Consider the following 17361-nt stretch of genomic DNA (forward strand, 5'->3'; position numbering starts at 1 on the left):
TCAGACTGACTGACTGATAGACCATCAAACAGATACCAGATGGAAAGAAGAGTCACGGTTCAAGTGAGATTTTTAACCCTCAACTCATTCACAGCCGACTGTAGGAGGAGGGGCGAAGGAGTCCCAGCTTCACAAGCTGAGCAGAGAGAGGGAAGGAGGATGGGGAAAGGTAAGATGAGTCACCAGGAGGGAGGAGATTAGGGTGAAAGAGAGAGAGGGAGGGAGGGAGGTGTACTTATGGTAGAAGGCTCGCAGAAGCTCACAGCAGAGAGAGACCGGCCCATTCCACTAAAATCATTCAACTGGTGAACGAGGAAGCGCACTCAACTCTGACGGAGCGAGAGAGGGAGGGAGCATGAGAGGTAAAGAGAGAGAGAGGAACTCCCTTCATCTGGGATAACTTAGTCCTCTCTAACACACACACTCTGCAGAGACTTCACCTCGGGAACAGCTACCAATCCTGCAGCTTTCCTTCATCCATTCATCTCTCAGAGTTTTTCCTCCTCTTGTTTTCTCATTTTTTTTCTTCTCTTTCTTTCCGTCTTTCTTTCTTTCTTTCTTTCATGTGACGCCTCCACATTTTGCAGCCATCTGTCCCTGACAAAAAGATAAGGATTACTCATTTTTCCCTGGCCGTTGTGTGTTTTTCTCTCTCTCGTTTCTTTACAGTTTTCCCTTCGATTGGCAGGTGGACTGTGAGCTGAGCTGAACTTTGCAGCTCCCAAACTTCTGAGAGAGAGGAAAGACAAAGACAGCAGGACTGAGAGGAGGCAGAGCAAGGAAGCAACTCTTTTCTTTCCCCAACTGGACTGAATTTTATTGACTTTTGTCCTAAATTGGACTTTTTGGACTCTATCTGTGCCTCTGTACACTACGGCATCTTTAAATAAGCCACTTAGGTGTTTGTTGGCAGCATGTCTGTGTTACCTTCACTCAGTTGGGCCCTCCTGGTCCTGGTTCAAATCCAGAGCGGTGGCTCATCCTCAGACCTGCCGTCCAGGCTTCAGCCTCTTTCCCTGACGGTCCAGTCGTTGCCGGATGCCTCCAGCGCCCACTGCCCGTCCTGCGCTCTGGCCCGGATGAGGAGAAACGAAGGGGTGACAGCGGCGGACGATGACTTGCTGTCACACGAGGAGGAGAAGGCGGCTCAGCAGGACGTGGTGGAGGCAGTCAAGAGGCACATCCTCAACATGCTCCATCTGCAGGCCCGGCCCAACATCACCCGGCCGGTGCCGCGAGCCGCACTCCTCAACGCCCTGCGCAAGTTGCACGTGGGACGAGTGGCCGAGGACGGAAGTGTGCAGATTGAGGGGGAGGAAGAGGTGCGAGGGAGGGGAGGCCAGGGAGGAGGAAGGGGCGGAGGAGCGGCGGCAGCAGGAGCTCGGGAGGCAGACAGCGGCGACATGCCGGAGACGACGGAGATCATCACCTTCGCCGAGGCTGGTGAGTCTGACAGAAAGTGTTCCTGGTTACAAACACACTGTGTTGGAAACTATGAGAGTGTGTGTCCACCTGCTTATTTCCACCTGTGAACTCACTCAGCTGAACACACACTTATACACACACACACACACAGGCAGTAACCTCTGTAATTGCCTCCTGCTGTTCTCAGAGAATACCTCATTATCTACTTAAAGTCAGCGGGGATTTGGGCGCCGCCGCCTGCGTGTTGCTGCTCCGTTTGTTTTCTCTGGAACGTTTCTCTGACAGACGGTAGCAGCGGAGCGTGAATCCGTGAGAGGAGGAACGGGACGCAGGTCAGGTGTTAAATGCAACTATGGCACCTTTACACTGCACACCAGCTGCAGGGCACGTTTTAACACAGGTTAAATAATTTTAAATCCGGGTCACTGACAGGTCATAGTGCTGGTGTTTCTGAGGGTTTCTAAAGGTGAGATGGGTTGGAAAAGTCGGATCATGTCCAGAAGGTCGAGTTTTGTTGTTTTATTTATTTTTGGTGCTTTTAAAATGTTGCACTTGTGTCAAAATTGTCAGGCTAAAAACGGAAAATTGCTTCTAGATTTGAGAGAATGTATAAACCACATGGAACTGAAGTTTGCTTTATTTTTTGTTAGCTAATTTACCTGCTAAGAATCAGAAGAGGTCAGAAAGGTCAACCTTGTCATGAGCTGTGAGAGTGGATCCCAGGATGCAGCAGCTCACCTGTCAGCTGTGCAGTGTGGGCAGGACTCTGACGTCTGTCTTCTCCTCTGGATGTTCTGTTGCTGCAGTTTGGGTTTCTGTAGGCGAGAGTCAGGAACAACAGATGGAAAAGATTTTTATGAACTGGATCTGAACAAACAGGCTGAGCAGAGCAGCTTTACTGAAGCTGCCTAAGGAGCTCCTCTCTGTGGCGGAAAACTGGTGCAAGAAGCTGCAAATCAGAGCTGCAGATGTTGTTTCTCCACAGTGTTTGTTAGGGTTCATTACTCTGATCAGTTCCAGCAGAGCATCAGACAGAAAACCTCGTTTTCTCAGTAAGATCTGAGGTTTTGCTTCTAAATCAAGAAGAAACTTTTCTGTCAAGATATTTGCATCAGAAAGAATCTGCAGCGATAAACCAATAGAACTTCTTTCTAGAAGCCCGTTTAGATCTGATTCCTCTTCTTCTCAAGGACTTCACTGAAAGTGTGAGGTCTTTAAACCCACAGTTTTGCCTCACAGCCAGAGTGGTTATTGAAGCTTGCTCCCTAAGCTCCTGCTGGTTGCTCATACTGAGCCTGGTTCTGGTTCTGCCAGAGGTTTTCTTCCCCTTCAAATAGAGTTGTTCCTCTTCACTGTCGCCCAGCGCTTGGTCAGAATGAAGGATTGCTTCAAAATCTAGATCTTCTTTGGATAGATGTTCTTCACCAGTTGCACTGTTACAACGGAGACCCAGTTGGGATTTATAGAATTTGACTGGATCTGTTTGTCTTGTTCAGAACCTGGAGACGATATTTGTTCTGAATTAACTTCTTCACAGCAAAACAAACTGATGGTTTTCACAGGTTTAAAAATGATCTAAGGATGAAAACTTTGAGAGGAACGACCTGATTTAGTTCAGGAACAGAAACTAAATGAACGGACCTGCAGCGGGTCAGTCAGGCTCTCTGATGCATCCAACACATCCAGAGATTTTAATCTAACTTCCATGTTCTGGGCCATACTCAGAAATAAAGGCTTTATAATGTGTTGTTGTGTCTAACATGGTGTTGGTTCAGCTTGACTCTGAATTTGCTCAGTGAAGTCCAGCAACTTCTGCAGAACTTGTCTTTGTTCTCCAGTGGGTTCTGTGCGGTTTGCAGCTTCTTTCTCAGCCAGCGGCTGCTGTCAACGAGGCGTTAAGCAGAATATGGGAGACTTGTTGCTACGAACCTGACGTTCTCCTCATCAAACAGCTGTTTGAGGGTGTGATTTATGGACGGTACCGGGTTCTCTGGGTCTGTTTTAATGTTTGTTTGTTTTTTATGTTTTTTGCCGGACTAGTGACCTTTATTATTTTTTGACAGATAGGATATGGTGGAGAGAGTGGGGGAAGGGTGTGTGGAAAACGTTGCCAGGGCAGAGATTCGATCCTGCGTCGAGGTCTAAAACCCTCTACATGGGTCACAGGCTCAGAACCCTGCCAGCGCCCCGCGCCTGTTTCAATGTTTTAATTGGACTTTATCTGGAGGTTCTCATGTGAACGTCTGGCTGAGTGTTTGAGGAGGAATTTAACACGTTTCATGTTGTTACCACTGCAGAGTTGCAGAGAAATTGTGGGATGCAGCTAAAAACACTTGTGGTTAGCTGGAGCGTACTTTATAGTCAACATCTTGAAGTAATCTTACCATGTAACATAAGAAAAGGCACATTTACAGATGAACTATTTACATTTTTGTCAAGTTCAAAATAATTTGATCACAAAGCAGCTTGAAGATTTTTTCCTCATGAAAGAGAAGCAGTCAAACTGCTGCTGGGGCAGATTTAGTTTCTAAACAGAAACCGGTTCATCAGTCACTTTTAAAAAGATCTGACTTGTCATTTTTCTGTGAGCAGATTCCTTTTTAATGCCTGAGTTTACATAGTAATTTCTCAACATAATGAGGCCATCAGCACTCAGACTCTTTGAAGTTACGTTTCTGCAGCTTCAGGCTGCAGTTTTGGCTCCTTAACAGATATTCAACAGACTTTTTCTGACATCTCCAAGCTGCAGTGAAGCTTTGCACAAGTTTGGCCTATCGTTTCTTCTTCTTTCAGACCTGGAAAATCTTTTTGGATCCAGTTGCATCCAGTCCCAGATTTAATAAAAAACAATCAAGTTCTAGTTCAGAGGGAGGAGGAGCAGAAAGTTAGAGGATGAAGGTTATTGTTGGAGGCATGAACTTGTTAAAGAAGAACATGATGAAGCAGATCTGAGAACGTTTGATGATCCTCCAACACTTGCATGTCTGTCAGGTGTCCTTGTCCATGCAATGGGTCCACACCCTCAGGTCTCTTTGGACCTACTTGACAGACGATGATCTATTATCTGCACAAAGTCTACTGTGTAGAAATATGGTTATTTTACTCATAATATCAACCAGCAGGAGGCGCCTCAGAGCTGCTTGCCTTGATCAGCAGTCCTACTGTCTAACGCTGAAGAATCAACTGGACCAACCTGAGATCAGAACCACTGATAATGCAAATAGAGGGCAATAATAAAGAAGATAATGTAGGTAAATTGAATTATAAATTAGATTTCTGTAGTAATGTGATGTCATAGATATCAACGTTTTTAACACCAGGCACTGAAATCACTTTAACCACACTCTCATTTGGTACCATCAGTTTGGCTTGTAAAGCAGCATCTGGCCATAGAAGATCCTTGACCCCTGATTTAAATACAAACCAGCTGTCCTGTAAACCCACAGAAACATCATTGGTCCTGGTTCTGCAATCATATAAGAAACACCTGCTCATTTTAGCTACACAGAGTAAAATGTATATGAGCTTTCCGTACAGCTTGCTTTTTTTCTGAGTTGCAACTCTCCATCTCTGTTGGGAAATAGGCGATGCATTCAGGGAGCTCAGTAATTATTTTGGGCGGTGGAGATGGCGAGTACCGGAGCGCAGGGATGACTGGATTCTTGGCGGAGACGAAGTGTCAACCTCTGTTTAGCAGCTCTGGGACAATAACTTTCTGTCCCCTGTTTTTTCCTGTCTTCTGTTTAGAGTCCGTCCCTGTTTACCTTCCCCCGCTTCTGCCCGTCTCTCACCACACACAGAAGGACAATTAGGCTAATTGAACTTAATTGAACACATCATTAGCGACATTCCTGAATCCACTTTCATCCGCCTGTTCTGGGCTCTAACCTCAGCCTACCCCTCGCTGTTCGGCCCACAGAATAAACCGGTCTTTGTTGTGTCTATTCTGGCAGTGCAGCGGCCAGCTCGGGGTCACTTCCCTGACCTTTGACAACCGGGAGAAGTTGAATCAGAGCAGCTGATTGGAGGACAGAAACATCTGTCTGATGTGAACTCAAACCACAGCTGGCAGGTTCTTCGGGTTTATCTTTGTTTGGTCCTGTTTTTCTTTTTCTTGGCAATAACTGGCTTTCGTTCATCTTCCCTTCTGTTTATTCTGTGTTCCTGTCATGTCTTCTCTCACAGTTTGTCATCTGCTTCTCCTCTGCTCCTCTCTCTCCCTCCCTTCCCGTTCCAGCACTTTCCTTGGCGTGGCTTTAGCGTGTTTAAGGCGCATTTACAGTCGTGTCTGTGCAGTCAGAGCCGCGGTGGTTGGATCTTTTTATTCCTGCTCGCCGTTGCCGTCCCATCACCTCATTTGGCTCTGCTTTGATGTGTGACAGAGATGCTCTACGTGTGGACAGATGAATCACTCGATAGTAAACAGCTACAGATTGGGAGCAGACCTGCTGCATGCCGACACGGAAACTGAATCTGAAGATTCATCCAGAGCACAACTCAAGCTGGGATGAAGGTGGCACTCAGTTTAACCTCAATTATGGATCCATCCACCACTGAAAGTAGTTCCTTTAATTCCTCGTCTTATAGACATTGTGAAATAAGGTTTATGATTCAGTGAGTTTTAGGTGATGAATAAAAGGACCAAACATTATGAAGCTTGTTGTGTTTGACAAGAACCTGCACAGAAGGTCAGAGGTCTGAGGAGCTCTCTGACCTTCTTACAGTCATTAGAGAAGAAAAACTAAATGAACTTAGAGTTAATGAAACCTGCTGAGCTTCTCAATATCTTTTCTGTTTTTAAACTGATTTTAGCTTTTTTACAGTTTTATTAAAAAGGTTCAACTCATTCTGACATGTGAGCTGATCTGGTCACATCTGGTTTGACTTGTAGATGACCCGTCGCTCGCTACGGTTGTCCTTTCCCAGCTTGGTTATTGGTTCCTGTTTGCTGGTTCTCCAAGTTCCTTCATGGTTTCCCTGCATCTGCAGCATGTTTGGTTTTGGTTCCTCTCTAAGGAACCTGCTTCCTTTATTTCCAGGATTTGGAACCATGTTTTAACACAACCTTCACTGAAACATTTCCATGTGTCTAATGAGCCATCAGTCCAAAATTTACTCAGATTTGGACTTTTTTGAAACACTTCAAAAGACAGTTTTCAAGAAATAAATCATGATCAGGGACCAGAGAGACACCGTTATTTGTCCTTCCTGGTTCTGAAATCTCTAAAACTTTTTCGGCACATAGGCTGATCAGGAAGTCGATCAGACCACAACCAACCAGAGGTCCGTTTACAGAGGAGAGCTTACCTAAACATCTAAAACATCTACACATTTTCACCAGAAACCCCCCCCCAAAAAAGTTGCCTCAGTCCAAGAGGGACACAACAGTGAACAACAGTCACAGAACCAGTAAGGAAGTATAAAACTGTCCAAAGAACCAATTAATGTCTGGAAAGTCTCAAGCTTGTCATAAATCCAGAAAGCTTCTCTTCAGTTGCAGGAAAATGATCGGATCCAAAGGCTTTTTATGAAGATGGGTCTCTGTTCTGGTGCCCTGAGATGGATCTGATGATGGATCGCTGGTGTTACACATGTAACTAACAGATTCAGACCCTGCTGTCCCTCAGCTGTGTCACTTATAAAAGGCTTGGTGCTTTAGGAGTAAACAGAATAATCAGAAATAATTTGCCAGTAATATTCGCTCCTTATCGCTTTATTTGTTCCTCATTGTTGGGTTGAGCTGAAGGTGGATCTGATAAAACTGTTGGAAATCAGAGAGCAAATCTAGCAAATCTAGTAAAAAGATGAAGAAACACAGCGGAGACCAAAGCAAACTAATAAATAATCTGACTGGATAATTATAACACAGCCTTTAGAACCTTGAGAACCCCGGGGTTTTCCACATTGTGAGGAATAAAACTGGTCGGAGTGAGACCTCAGTGTGGTTAGGATGAATCAGGGAGGACGCGAAACAGCGAGTGGCGGCCGACTTCAAACAGAGAGGGAGGAACTGCTGGGTGAGGGAATTAAAGAGCCCAGGAAACCATCCCAGCCTTGATAAGGTCCCTGAGCGACTCCTCCTGACTCAGCTCTCTGTAGAGTTATATTTATCCCCAACTGCTGAGGGAAACTGGTTGTACTGGGATCTTCCCACTGTACAAAAGGGATGCAGGAGAGACATGCTGATGGTTTGGTGCTGGGAATGTGTCGTTAACAGGAGGTTGTTATCCAGACACACCTGGTTACAGATTCCTGCACGTTACATAAAACTGATTTGTTATTGTTTGCTTTGGTTCTGATCGTTCTAAAGCAGGAAGGACTTCCAGCACCAGTCAGAGAAATGTGAAACCATCAGCAGAGGTGTCCTGGGTAGTTGCACCATCTATCAGCTGAAAGTGAGCTGCAGCCTCCCGTCTGGCTGCGCAGCTGGTTTTGATCGTGCCCAGCAGCCTGGTGTTTGCAGAGAGAAGAAGCTGCAGAGCTCAGCATCTTACAGCTGGCAGAAACAGCTGCTCACCAGGCTGCAGCATTAGCAGCTAAAGAGCCTGATCATTCTCCTGTGCTGGAAACCATCAGGGCCACAGAACCTGAGTAACAGACAGAGGTTCAGCAGGTAGCGAGAAGGGTTTCAGTCTGAAGGTCCATAGAATCTCCAGCAAAGCAGTTTCTGGTCATTCTGACCTAGTAACAGCAGGAGTGGCTGGTTCCTGAGAATCCATATCTAACGTCATTCTGTTCTTCAGCTTCCACATCATTCATGAAACATGTGCTAAAGGCTGCATGATGTTAATACAGCAAAGCTAAAATCAGTCAGTGCACAAAACGAGGCGTGCTTGTGCTGAACGTGAATAAACCAGGTTCCATTCGACTCTGTTAGGGGTGCTTGTAGTCGTAGAAACCCGGACGGTTTTGGTTCTCCTGTAGCCTCTGTGCTAATAGAAGTTCTGCAGGAGCCTGATTATGATGCATTCATTTAAACCAGTTGGGTTTTAGTTAAAACATGCAGGAAAGGCATTGAAGGAGCACAGCTGCTGAGCTCAGATGGTGACAAAATGAAAGAGCTCCATGTTCTCCAAACATGGTTCTGGTTCTGGATGTTGCAGAAACTGAGAGGAGACAAGGAAGTGCTTCATGTGTCCATCATGCTGTGGATGATCCTATAAAACTCGGTGGAGCGTGAAAGTTTCAGAGGATGTTCCTCTCTCCAGAATCTGTTTATTATGAACATGTGATTAAAACATTTCACTTTCTTGTGGAAACTCAGACGACTCTCCAGCTTTAGTTTAGCTCAGATTGTTTCAGTCCCCAGAGGCTCAAATGATTTCTAGATGAGGTCTGGAAATGAAAGCCATGTTATAGACTGCTAACCATGACAGGCGGATTGTGTAGGAAAACAGAGCAGCTGAGGTCAGTTTGATGTTGGAACGACTCCCTGATGTTTGAAGCTGAATTTCACTGCTGGAACCGTTTTACGGCTCGTTTTTATTTGCCTCTAACAGCCAGCGCACAAGACAGGACGCTTTCCAGCACAAACTGACACGGTGTTCACACCCAGAGAGCAACCAGAACCTTTAGTTGTTCTCCAGCAGCTCGTCTCACTTCACTTTATTGTGTTTGCAAGGGAATCAGCTTCCAGAAGCTGCAGTAAAAGCCCCACAGATACCAACAGTATGATGGAAAACTGAGGCGAGCAGCACCTTCTAGCCAGATATCCCAACCAGAGCTGAGTCTAAATCCTCTTTACTGCAGCTGCACTTCTCAGTGTTAACTTCATCCCTCTGTTTGGGATGTGAAGTTCTAATGCAAAGTGGTGATCTTTCCAGGAAATAATGGGATTACCTAACATGGTTTATGATCCTCAGCACTGATAAAATGATTGCACGGTGTTCTGTTTCAGACCAGTTTCCTTTTAGAAAGGTATCCCCTAGTGTCCGAACTACAAATAGAACCCAGAAACAGGGACAGAATTCAATTTATTCAGGTAGGTTGAGACCTATAGTGACCTTTGACCTGATTACCACCCTCATACACCAAACATGCATGCTTGGTCCTGATGAAAACTGGAACAGAGACGGACAGAAGGTCTGTTGTTGCTCCTCACAGTATCAGTCTGGGTCTAAACTGGATCCACCCAAACATCTCAAGCTTTGCCATCAGGAGGAGCTGAAATAAAAATCAGATTTATGTAACTCTGCTCTGAGAGATGGTTTGGTTTCCTGTCATTGTGTTTTTAACGGTCCCAGACGTCCAGTTTGTGCTTCAGTAAATCTTTCTTCACCGTGTTTGGATTTATCCAACATGACGTTCTTCATCTCTGAGTCATCTTCTGTCAGTGGTTTGATCCTCCCATATACAGAAGTTTTCCATAACAGAAAACATTTTCAGGACCTTCATCTTGTCACAAGGAAAAGAAACACCAGTCAGACTGTCTCATTTGTAAACTGGACTGGTTCTGAATAAGAGCTGTGGTTTATCACCATTAGAACATGTTGATCCAAGGTTCTACAGCACAAAGATCATCCTGGACCAGAGGCAGTCCTCTGAAGGTGATTGGATCCTGTTTCACCGCAGAGCAGCAACAGCAGGGAGGGATTCATGGAGCTAGTTTTCATGATCTGCCTGAACATTTACCTGTTTTCATTCCACCAACATGTGGACGTGTCTCCCTGGAACATGAAGATCCTGCAGGTCTTCATGGCTTCCTCCTCGGAACCTGAACTCCTCCCAGTTAAATCTCCTTCCTGTAGCTTTAACTGCTGCTGGTTTGAAGGCTGGTTCTGTCTGACCTGACCCAGTCAGCTCTCCTATTGTAAACTGTCAGGACAAAAGGAAAAGCAGGGCTCTTTATGTTAAACAGAGCTGAAAGGGAAACCATTACAGAGCTTTGGTGTTGGTTTGTGGTTCCAGGTAGTTCTGGGTCTTTGTGCTGAACAGAACTGAACAGGATTCTTTTAAACCAGGTTAAAATGAACACCCGAGTCCAGGAAGGTGCACACCTTCAGAATAAGACTGACTTCAGAGCTTCTGAACTTCCGTTTCTGCAGCAGCAGCAGCAAGCTGAGAGGTGTGCTTCATTGAAGCACCGATCATTATGGGATGGATGAGGGTGAATTTAGCTCGGTTTCTTTCAGACACTCAGGTTAACTCAGCCTCAGCGCTGCAGGGATTTACAGCCGTGAGGCGTGCAGCCAGCAGGTCAGAAACTGAAGCAGAACAAAACCTTCCTGATCCTGGTCGTGTAAACCTGCAGGTTCAGATTAATGCTGGAGGTTCAGATAGGAAGTCTTCTCATGCTGATGATCCACATCTGTCTGGAGCTCCACCTGCAGATATCTGTGATTCAACAGCCAGAAGGTGCTGAGAGGAAAGCATCTGTCTTATGAGGAGCACTGAGGGCGTGGTTGGAGTTTAGGACACGCCCGATCCTTCTCAGAAAGACGGAAGTCAATCTCAGAGGTCAGAGTTCCTGAATGAACCAGCAGCTGACAGACTGTAGGACGCTGTTAAATTGGACAGAACCATAACATCTCGTTTCCTAAAACACAATAAAAATGTGTCAGCAGAACAGATGCGGGACAGTGGGCGGAGCTTAATCAGGTCTGTTAGGCAACCTGTGTCTGTTTCCTGTTTGTGGTGTTTCTGGACATGAACTCCAGGTGTAGTCATCGAGATGAGGGTATCTGATTTGAGAACATCAGGGTGTTGGTGTCTTACAGATGATGCTGTTTAACTGGTGGACTGCTCCCTCTGGATCGCTGTAGGAGTTCAAATATCTTGGTGTCTTGTTCCTGTGTGATGGTCGGATGGAGCAGATTACCAGATTGTCTACGTTCTAACTCCTTCCTATCGTTCTGAAATATGGATGATGACCCAATGAAGGAGATCCTGGACACAAGCAGCTGAGATTAGCTTACTCTGTAGGAGCCCTCAGAGATAATGAGAGGAGCTCTGACATCCTGATGGACGGACGGATGGATGATGGATGGATCAACGATGCCTGTGCTAATTGGCTGAAGATGTTGAACCCAACATAGAAAATAAACTTGATGTTTAAAATGATTCAAAACGTCCTCAAACATCAAATCAGTACAGGTTGAAAAACTGTCTGCAGCAGTGGTACCAGAACCTGCTGGTGCTGCAGCCTGATCCACAGTACAGCCTACTCTCAGAAAGGATGAATGAACAGAACTCTTTATTTTCTGTCTCCTGGAGGTGATGATGATCTAAGTGAGATAATCGCCTCCGAACCGTCGCTTAAGATGCTCTAATGAACTGCCCGCCTCCACACACACACACACACACACACACACACACACAGACGAGTCGCCCATTCACACCGTTTAACTGAGCATCGCTGCTGCTGACATTCATAAACTCTAAAATCGTGACTTGAGTTTTCTGCTGCCCACGAGTCCCAGGCAGAGCTGAGAAGGTGGATGTGAGCTTGCTGCCTGGCCTCCAGGCTCCAAGGAAATATAAAGCTGCATCACATGTGTATCAGAGTGAGCAACCAGTGAAAGAACAGCAGTAAAAGCACAGAGTGTAGAAACATGCTGATGTTTCTCAGCATCAAACAATGTGTCCAGAAAAACCATCAGAGCTGGAGGCTTTTTAGCGAGCAAAACGTTCAAGAAGCTTCCCACCAACTTGGTTTTTGCTTTGTGTGCCAGTGTCTGCATGTATCGTGCCAATATAAAGGCATGAGGAACATTTCCATCCTAACAAGCAGGAACATCATCAGAATGCTGACATTGAACCTTTATGTCAGTGATGTCTTGAAGAAAACTACTGAATGTTAAAGTTTCTGTGAGGAAAACATGTTTTCTTCCTTCCACATAATTTAAATGAAGTCCTGAGCAGATGCGGGTTTTCCACCATGATTCTCAAAAGGAAGAAGAAGGTTCAGACGTGTTTCACTTTTAGACACAGTAGCAGCAGGAATGATCAAACAGATCCTGGTGGAAACCATTAGCTGCTATAAAAACCTCCTGATTCCAGAAGCTCCAACCGCTGCAGCTGAGTCAGCAGGAGGGGCCCAATCAGCAGCCTCCGTGTGTGTGTGTGTGTGTGTGTATGTGTGTGTGTGTAGCTCAGATGTGGCTCACACATGATGAGTGTGTGTTAGTTGGTGACAGACTCATGGTTTCTGCGAGGCGTTCGCTGTCTCACTCTCCTCATTGCTTTAGAAGAAGAAGCTAATCTCTCCTGAGATGATGTAAGGTGTGTTTGCTGTCATGGAAACCGTGACTTTGAAACACAAAGATTTCTCCTTGTCCAGCATTTCTAACCTTTTTCCCTAATCGGCTGATGTTGACTGTAATGAAGATGGTTTGAAGAGCATCAGTTCTCATTAATCACTGATTAAGGAATATTGATGAAGATCAGAATGTCTCATGAGATTAGTTGGACCCGTAAAGGTCATTCAGCCAATCACAGAGCTGAACAGATCATTTAATGAACAAAGGGTGATGAGTAACTAACTCTTCTCTACCTGTGTCCCTCAGGTGACTCCCAGGGCGTGGTGAACTTCGTCCTCTCTAAAGAAGGAGGAGATATGTCCCTGGTGGAACAGGCTAATGTCTGGCTCTTTCTCCGGTTGGCGAAAACCAACCGCAGTCGAGCTAAAGTCACCATCCGCCTCTTCCAGCAGCGCCTTCTCCCAAACGGCCGCTCCACTCCATTGCAGGACGACGTCCTCCTGGCAGAGAAGACCGTGGACACCCGCCGAAGCGGCTGGCACACGTTCCCTGTATCTTCAGCGGTGCAGGCGCTGCTGGAGAGCAAGAGGAGCACCACGCTGAGCCTCCGGGTGTCCTGCCCGCTCTGCAGCGACGCGGGTGCTACGTTTGTCCTAGTCTCAGGCGGCTCTGAGACATCACAGCGCAGCAACCAGAGGGAGCAGTCCCACCGACCCTTCCTCATGGCCGTGGTGCAGCAGGGTGATGGTGGCGACTCTCGTCGACGTAGGAAGCGTGGGCTAGAGTGTGATGGAAAGGTCAGAGTATGCTGCAAGAGACAGTTCTACGTCAACTTCAAGGACATTGGCTGGAGCGACTGGATCATAGCGCCGCCAGGCTACCACGCCAACTACTGCGAGGGCGATTGCCCCTCCCACGTGGCGAGCATTGCCGGGTCCACACTGTCCTTCCACTCCACCGTCATCAGCCATTACCGCATGAGGGGTGTCAGCCCCTTCCAGAACCTGAGGTCGTGCTGTGTGCCCACCCGGCTACGCGCTATGTCCATGCTCTACTACAATGAGGAACAGAAGATCATCAAAAAGGACATCCAGAACATGATCGTGGAGGAGTGCGGCTGCTCGTAAGGATACAAACCCAAATGGGATGGAACAAACCGGACTGGAGAGGACTGAGGAGGAGGAGGATCTCTGACCCCTGGGGAGGGAGGAGCGAAAGGCGGTCCTTCACCCTCCTCCAGGTTGCTCTCTGGGATAGAAACTTGTCTCTAGACTCGCTGAGTGAAACTCAACCAGAGTCTTGATGGCACTTTCTGAAAAACCAGAAAAAAGACAAAAAAAGAATATCTAATATATTTTTGTTACAAACGGAGGGAGTGAGGCTTATTTATGTGGCGTTCAGGCACCGCTACACCAGTTGGACTTCAGAGAGACGAGGTGCCTGAAAAACAAAAAGATCTCAAACTATGCAACTAGTTCCTGTATTACATCTGCTTGTACTTTACTCTGTTTCGATCTGTGTACTTCCTAAACGACGGAGGAAGAGCAGGGAGACACTTTTTATTATTGTAAAGTGTGTGTGTGTGTGTGTGTGTGTGTGTGTGTGTCTGTTGAGAGATACTTGAACAAAACAAGTTGGCCCGGCTGCTGGAACCAAACACTTCTTTATGTTACCATGGTAACCATGTTGATGTTATTATTAATATTATTATTGCTAGTAAGTATATTAATATTATTAATGTTATTCTTGTTCATAGTAATATTATGTTTTATTTCTGTTTTCTATTTTAAAAAGCGTTACAAATGTTTTTTGGTTATTTTTTGCACTATAGCGACACTCGTGTTCAGGTCCGAGTCCAACAGCTCACAGGTTCAAATCCCACAGAGAACCAGCTATTTCTGAGAATTCATCACAAGTCCCTCTAAGTTCAGAAATGTCCCTTTTAGAGCCTAAAACCTGCAGCCTTCAGGAGATGGTTGCTATGGCTGACTCGGGCAGGTCACATGACACAGTTAACTGTTTCCTATTGGTCCACTATTAACCGCTGGGAATCCCATTCCAGTGGGATGTTTACCAGTATTACGCTGAACCGGTAAATTTCATTTCCAGAAGCAGAACCATTCAGGCTATAAAAAAGAGTAGAAATTGGACCTTAACTGGTTTAATTGTGAGTTCTCAGTGAAGAATGTCTGATTGGTTCTTCGTTAACATGCAGTAGAAAAGGAAGTCCTGCAGTTATTAATGTTTTGCTCTGAAATTAAAAAATACGTTTTCATGTTTTGCATGAATGATTGAAATTGATACTGACTGTGTCTTTTATTCCTTCAGCATATCTGTTCAGTTTGTTTATGAAGCAGCGATTTAAAACAGAAGTGAAGATTCTTTACAAGTCAGACAGGTCCAGTTCATGCCCGGTTCTGTAGAAATGAAATAGGTTCAATTCATCCAACTAAAACTAAATCATTGTCATCATCACATTCAGATCCAAATGCATGAAGTTTAATCCTAATTATAATACAGTTCAGGTTTAATTATTAAAGCATGACTTGTCTAAGGAAGTTATGAGTCATGAAGGAGGAGATCCAACACAAGCTTAACGATGCTCGTGTTTTATTCTATGGTTCGTACAGATTGCCTATTTCTCTTTTCCAACTTTCTGATGAATCTTTCCAACTGAACAGTTCTTCAGAGTAAAACAGGAAAACTTCCCGGTCTCTGGCTTTGCTGCTGCATTCAATCCCACTTATGAATCCAGTTTATTTAAAGCCAAAACAGAAAATCAAAGACGATTAGCTAGTTTTGGACTGAACTGGTCATCAATAAAGCCCTGAAGACCCGCATGGCTTTTTAATAAAGCCAATTCCGACCTTTAAATCTTGACTTTGTGTTTAAACCTGTTTACATGACATTTACTGGTGAAAACGAAAATGTTTATTTGTGTTTCTACTGTTCGTTTACATCGGCGAACATTTTCTGTGAAAACGGCCCGATGTGAGAAAGTGGCTTCCAGGTTGTGATGGTTTGAAAACGTTCCGGTATCCGTTGTCGTGTAGACGGGAAAATGGGGAAGCCGTGGATCATGTGCAGTATAGCTGAAATCAGTACAAATGAATACGCATCATAACAGCTGCCGACCAGTTTAAAAACCACAGAAGAAGAGATCAGCAATAACTATGGCAGGTTGCAGAGTACTTACTGCTGCTGACTCTTTTGAATCTAATGACAGTTCTCCAACAAAGTGTTCATTTTCTCCCGTTTAGTAAGCAAGTGTTTGTGTATGTTGTGGGGTCACACACCGCCAACTAGTGGCGTGGCGGGGAAATTACACTATATTCACGCAGCCAATGTTGCCGTATGAATGGAGATTGTAATTGAAATGTTTTCATGTAGACGTGTTAACAGGAATGGAAAAAAATCCCTAATCGTTGTGGTGTAAACAGGCCTCAGTCTTTGGATCTTCTTCTACTGAGAATTTATTAAAGGTTCAGTCTTAAATCAGTAGCTTGTTCAGTCATTGTTAGAAAACTGTCATTGATTGATGTTTCATTCATGCTTTTCAGGTTTTGGTCAATTTTAAAACGTTTTTGGGTGTTTGGACTGATGATGTTTGTCTCTTCTGTCCCTGCATATGAAAAACTCCATTTCCCACAATGCTTTCCACTTTCATTCAATCTTGAGCTGCTTGGTTCCACATTTAGGAAACAAAGTGTTTCTGAATGTTTCAGATCAGTATTGTTCTCCTGAAGGTTTACTGAAGTCACCTGGTTTAATGTATTAATATCAGTTTTTATTGCCATCAGTGTTTGAACCGAGAGCAAAGCCTCCTCTTCTGTGTATACGGACACAACTAAAATGTCAGTGGTGAAAAAAAGCCTAAAAAGTAAAAAGTTAATATTAATGGCTGTATGTGTTTAGATTCTGTTTTTTTTTTTATATATATAAAAAAATAAGAATAATATAAATACTGACACTGAACAAAGTGGACAAAGAATAAAAAGTATATTTTTTATTCTGTATATATAGAAATCCAGACTCCAGTATGTTGCTTTGCTTTGTTGTACAAATGAAACATTCTTGTGTCATTTTTTTATTCTTATTTATTTTACAGTATTCTTTGGTTTCTGTTTTAGGCTTCACTATTAAAGTCTGAAGGATGTACACAAAGCAAACGTGTTTCTGTCTTCTTCTGCCCTCACACACACCAAAACACACACACATTGTCTTCCTTCTTGTTGCTGTATCTCCTCCCAGGTCCATGCAGACGTCTGTTGTTGGATTATTCCAATGTTTGCAACAATGCGAAGGTTTCCAAATCAGACTCGAGTGTTAAAACCGGGATCTGTGACGACGAGCATTAGAAGAGGAAGCTTCAGGGTCAGGGACAATGCAGCGTCTCCAGGCGGTGCACAAGGAAACGCAGCAGGCAGTTATTCCCTCTCAGAGAGAAAAACAGCAGCTCGATTAAAGTCCTGATAGTTTGAGAGAAAGGCCAAAAGGTCGATTGAAGCCCCACCGTTTCTCCTCTCCGCTCTGTTTAACTTTAAAGCTGCTAAAGGCTCCACTGAGTTCAACAGAGAGTGGAAACAATCTGAGAGGGAAGTTAAAACGTAAATAATCACATACAAGCCTGGAAGATTTACACCCGGCTCAGAGCTGAATTCCTGCAGAAGATAAAGCTCCAGAACTGTTAGAGGACCCTGAGGAATGCCTGCTGCATTGCTTTTACTGTAGCATTAAA

The 17361-nt window shown here is 44.8% G+C and overlaps 1 protein-coding gene across 2 annotated transcripts; it reads left to right on the forward strand.

Annotated features, from left to right (window-relative positions):
• The first annotated feature begins 257 nt into the window (after positions 1 to 257).
• inhbaa (inhibin subunit beta Aa) lies at positions 258 to 16787 on the forward strand. Of its 2 annotated transcripts, XM_047349643.1 has the most exons (3): positions 258 to 362; positions 670 to 1443; positions 12930 to 16787. In XM_047349643.1, the coding sequence occupies exons 2-3, from the start codon at positions 915 to 917 to the stop codon at positions 13748 to 13750; spliced, it is 1350 nt and encodes a 449-aa protein (XP_047205599.1). In that variant the 5' UTR covers positions 258 to 362; positions 670 to 914; the 3' UTR covers positions 13751 to 16787. The 2 variants fall into 2 exon arrangements, with proteins under 2 accessions (XP_047205599.1, XP_047205598.1); XM_047349642.1 differs by lacking the exon at positions 258 to 362 and having other exon boundaries at positions 389 to 1443.
• Positions 16788 to 17361: the final 574 nt, after the last annotated feature.

Source organism: Girardinichthys multiradiatus, chromosome 21 (assembly GCF_021462225.1).
Source record: "Girardinichthys multiradiatus isolate DD_20200921_A chromosome 21, DD_fGirMul_XY1, whole genome shotgun sequence".
NCBI lineage: Eukaryota > Metazoa > Chordata > Actinopteri > Cyprinodontiformes > Goodeidae > Girardinichthys > Girardinichthys multiradiatus.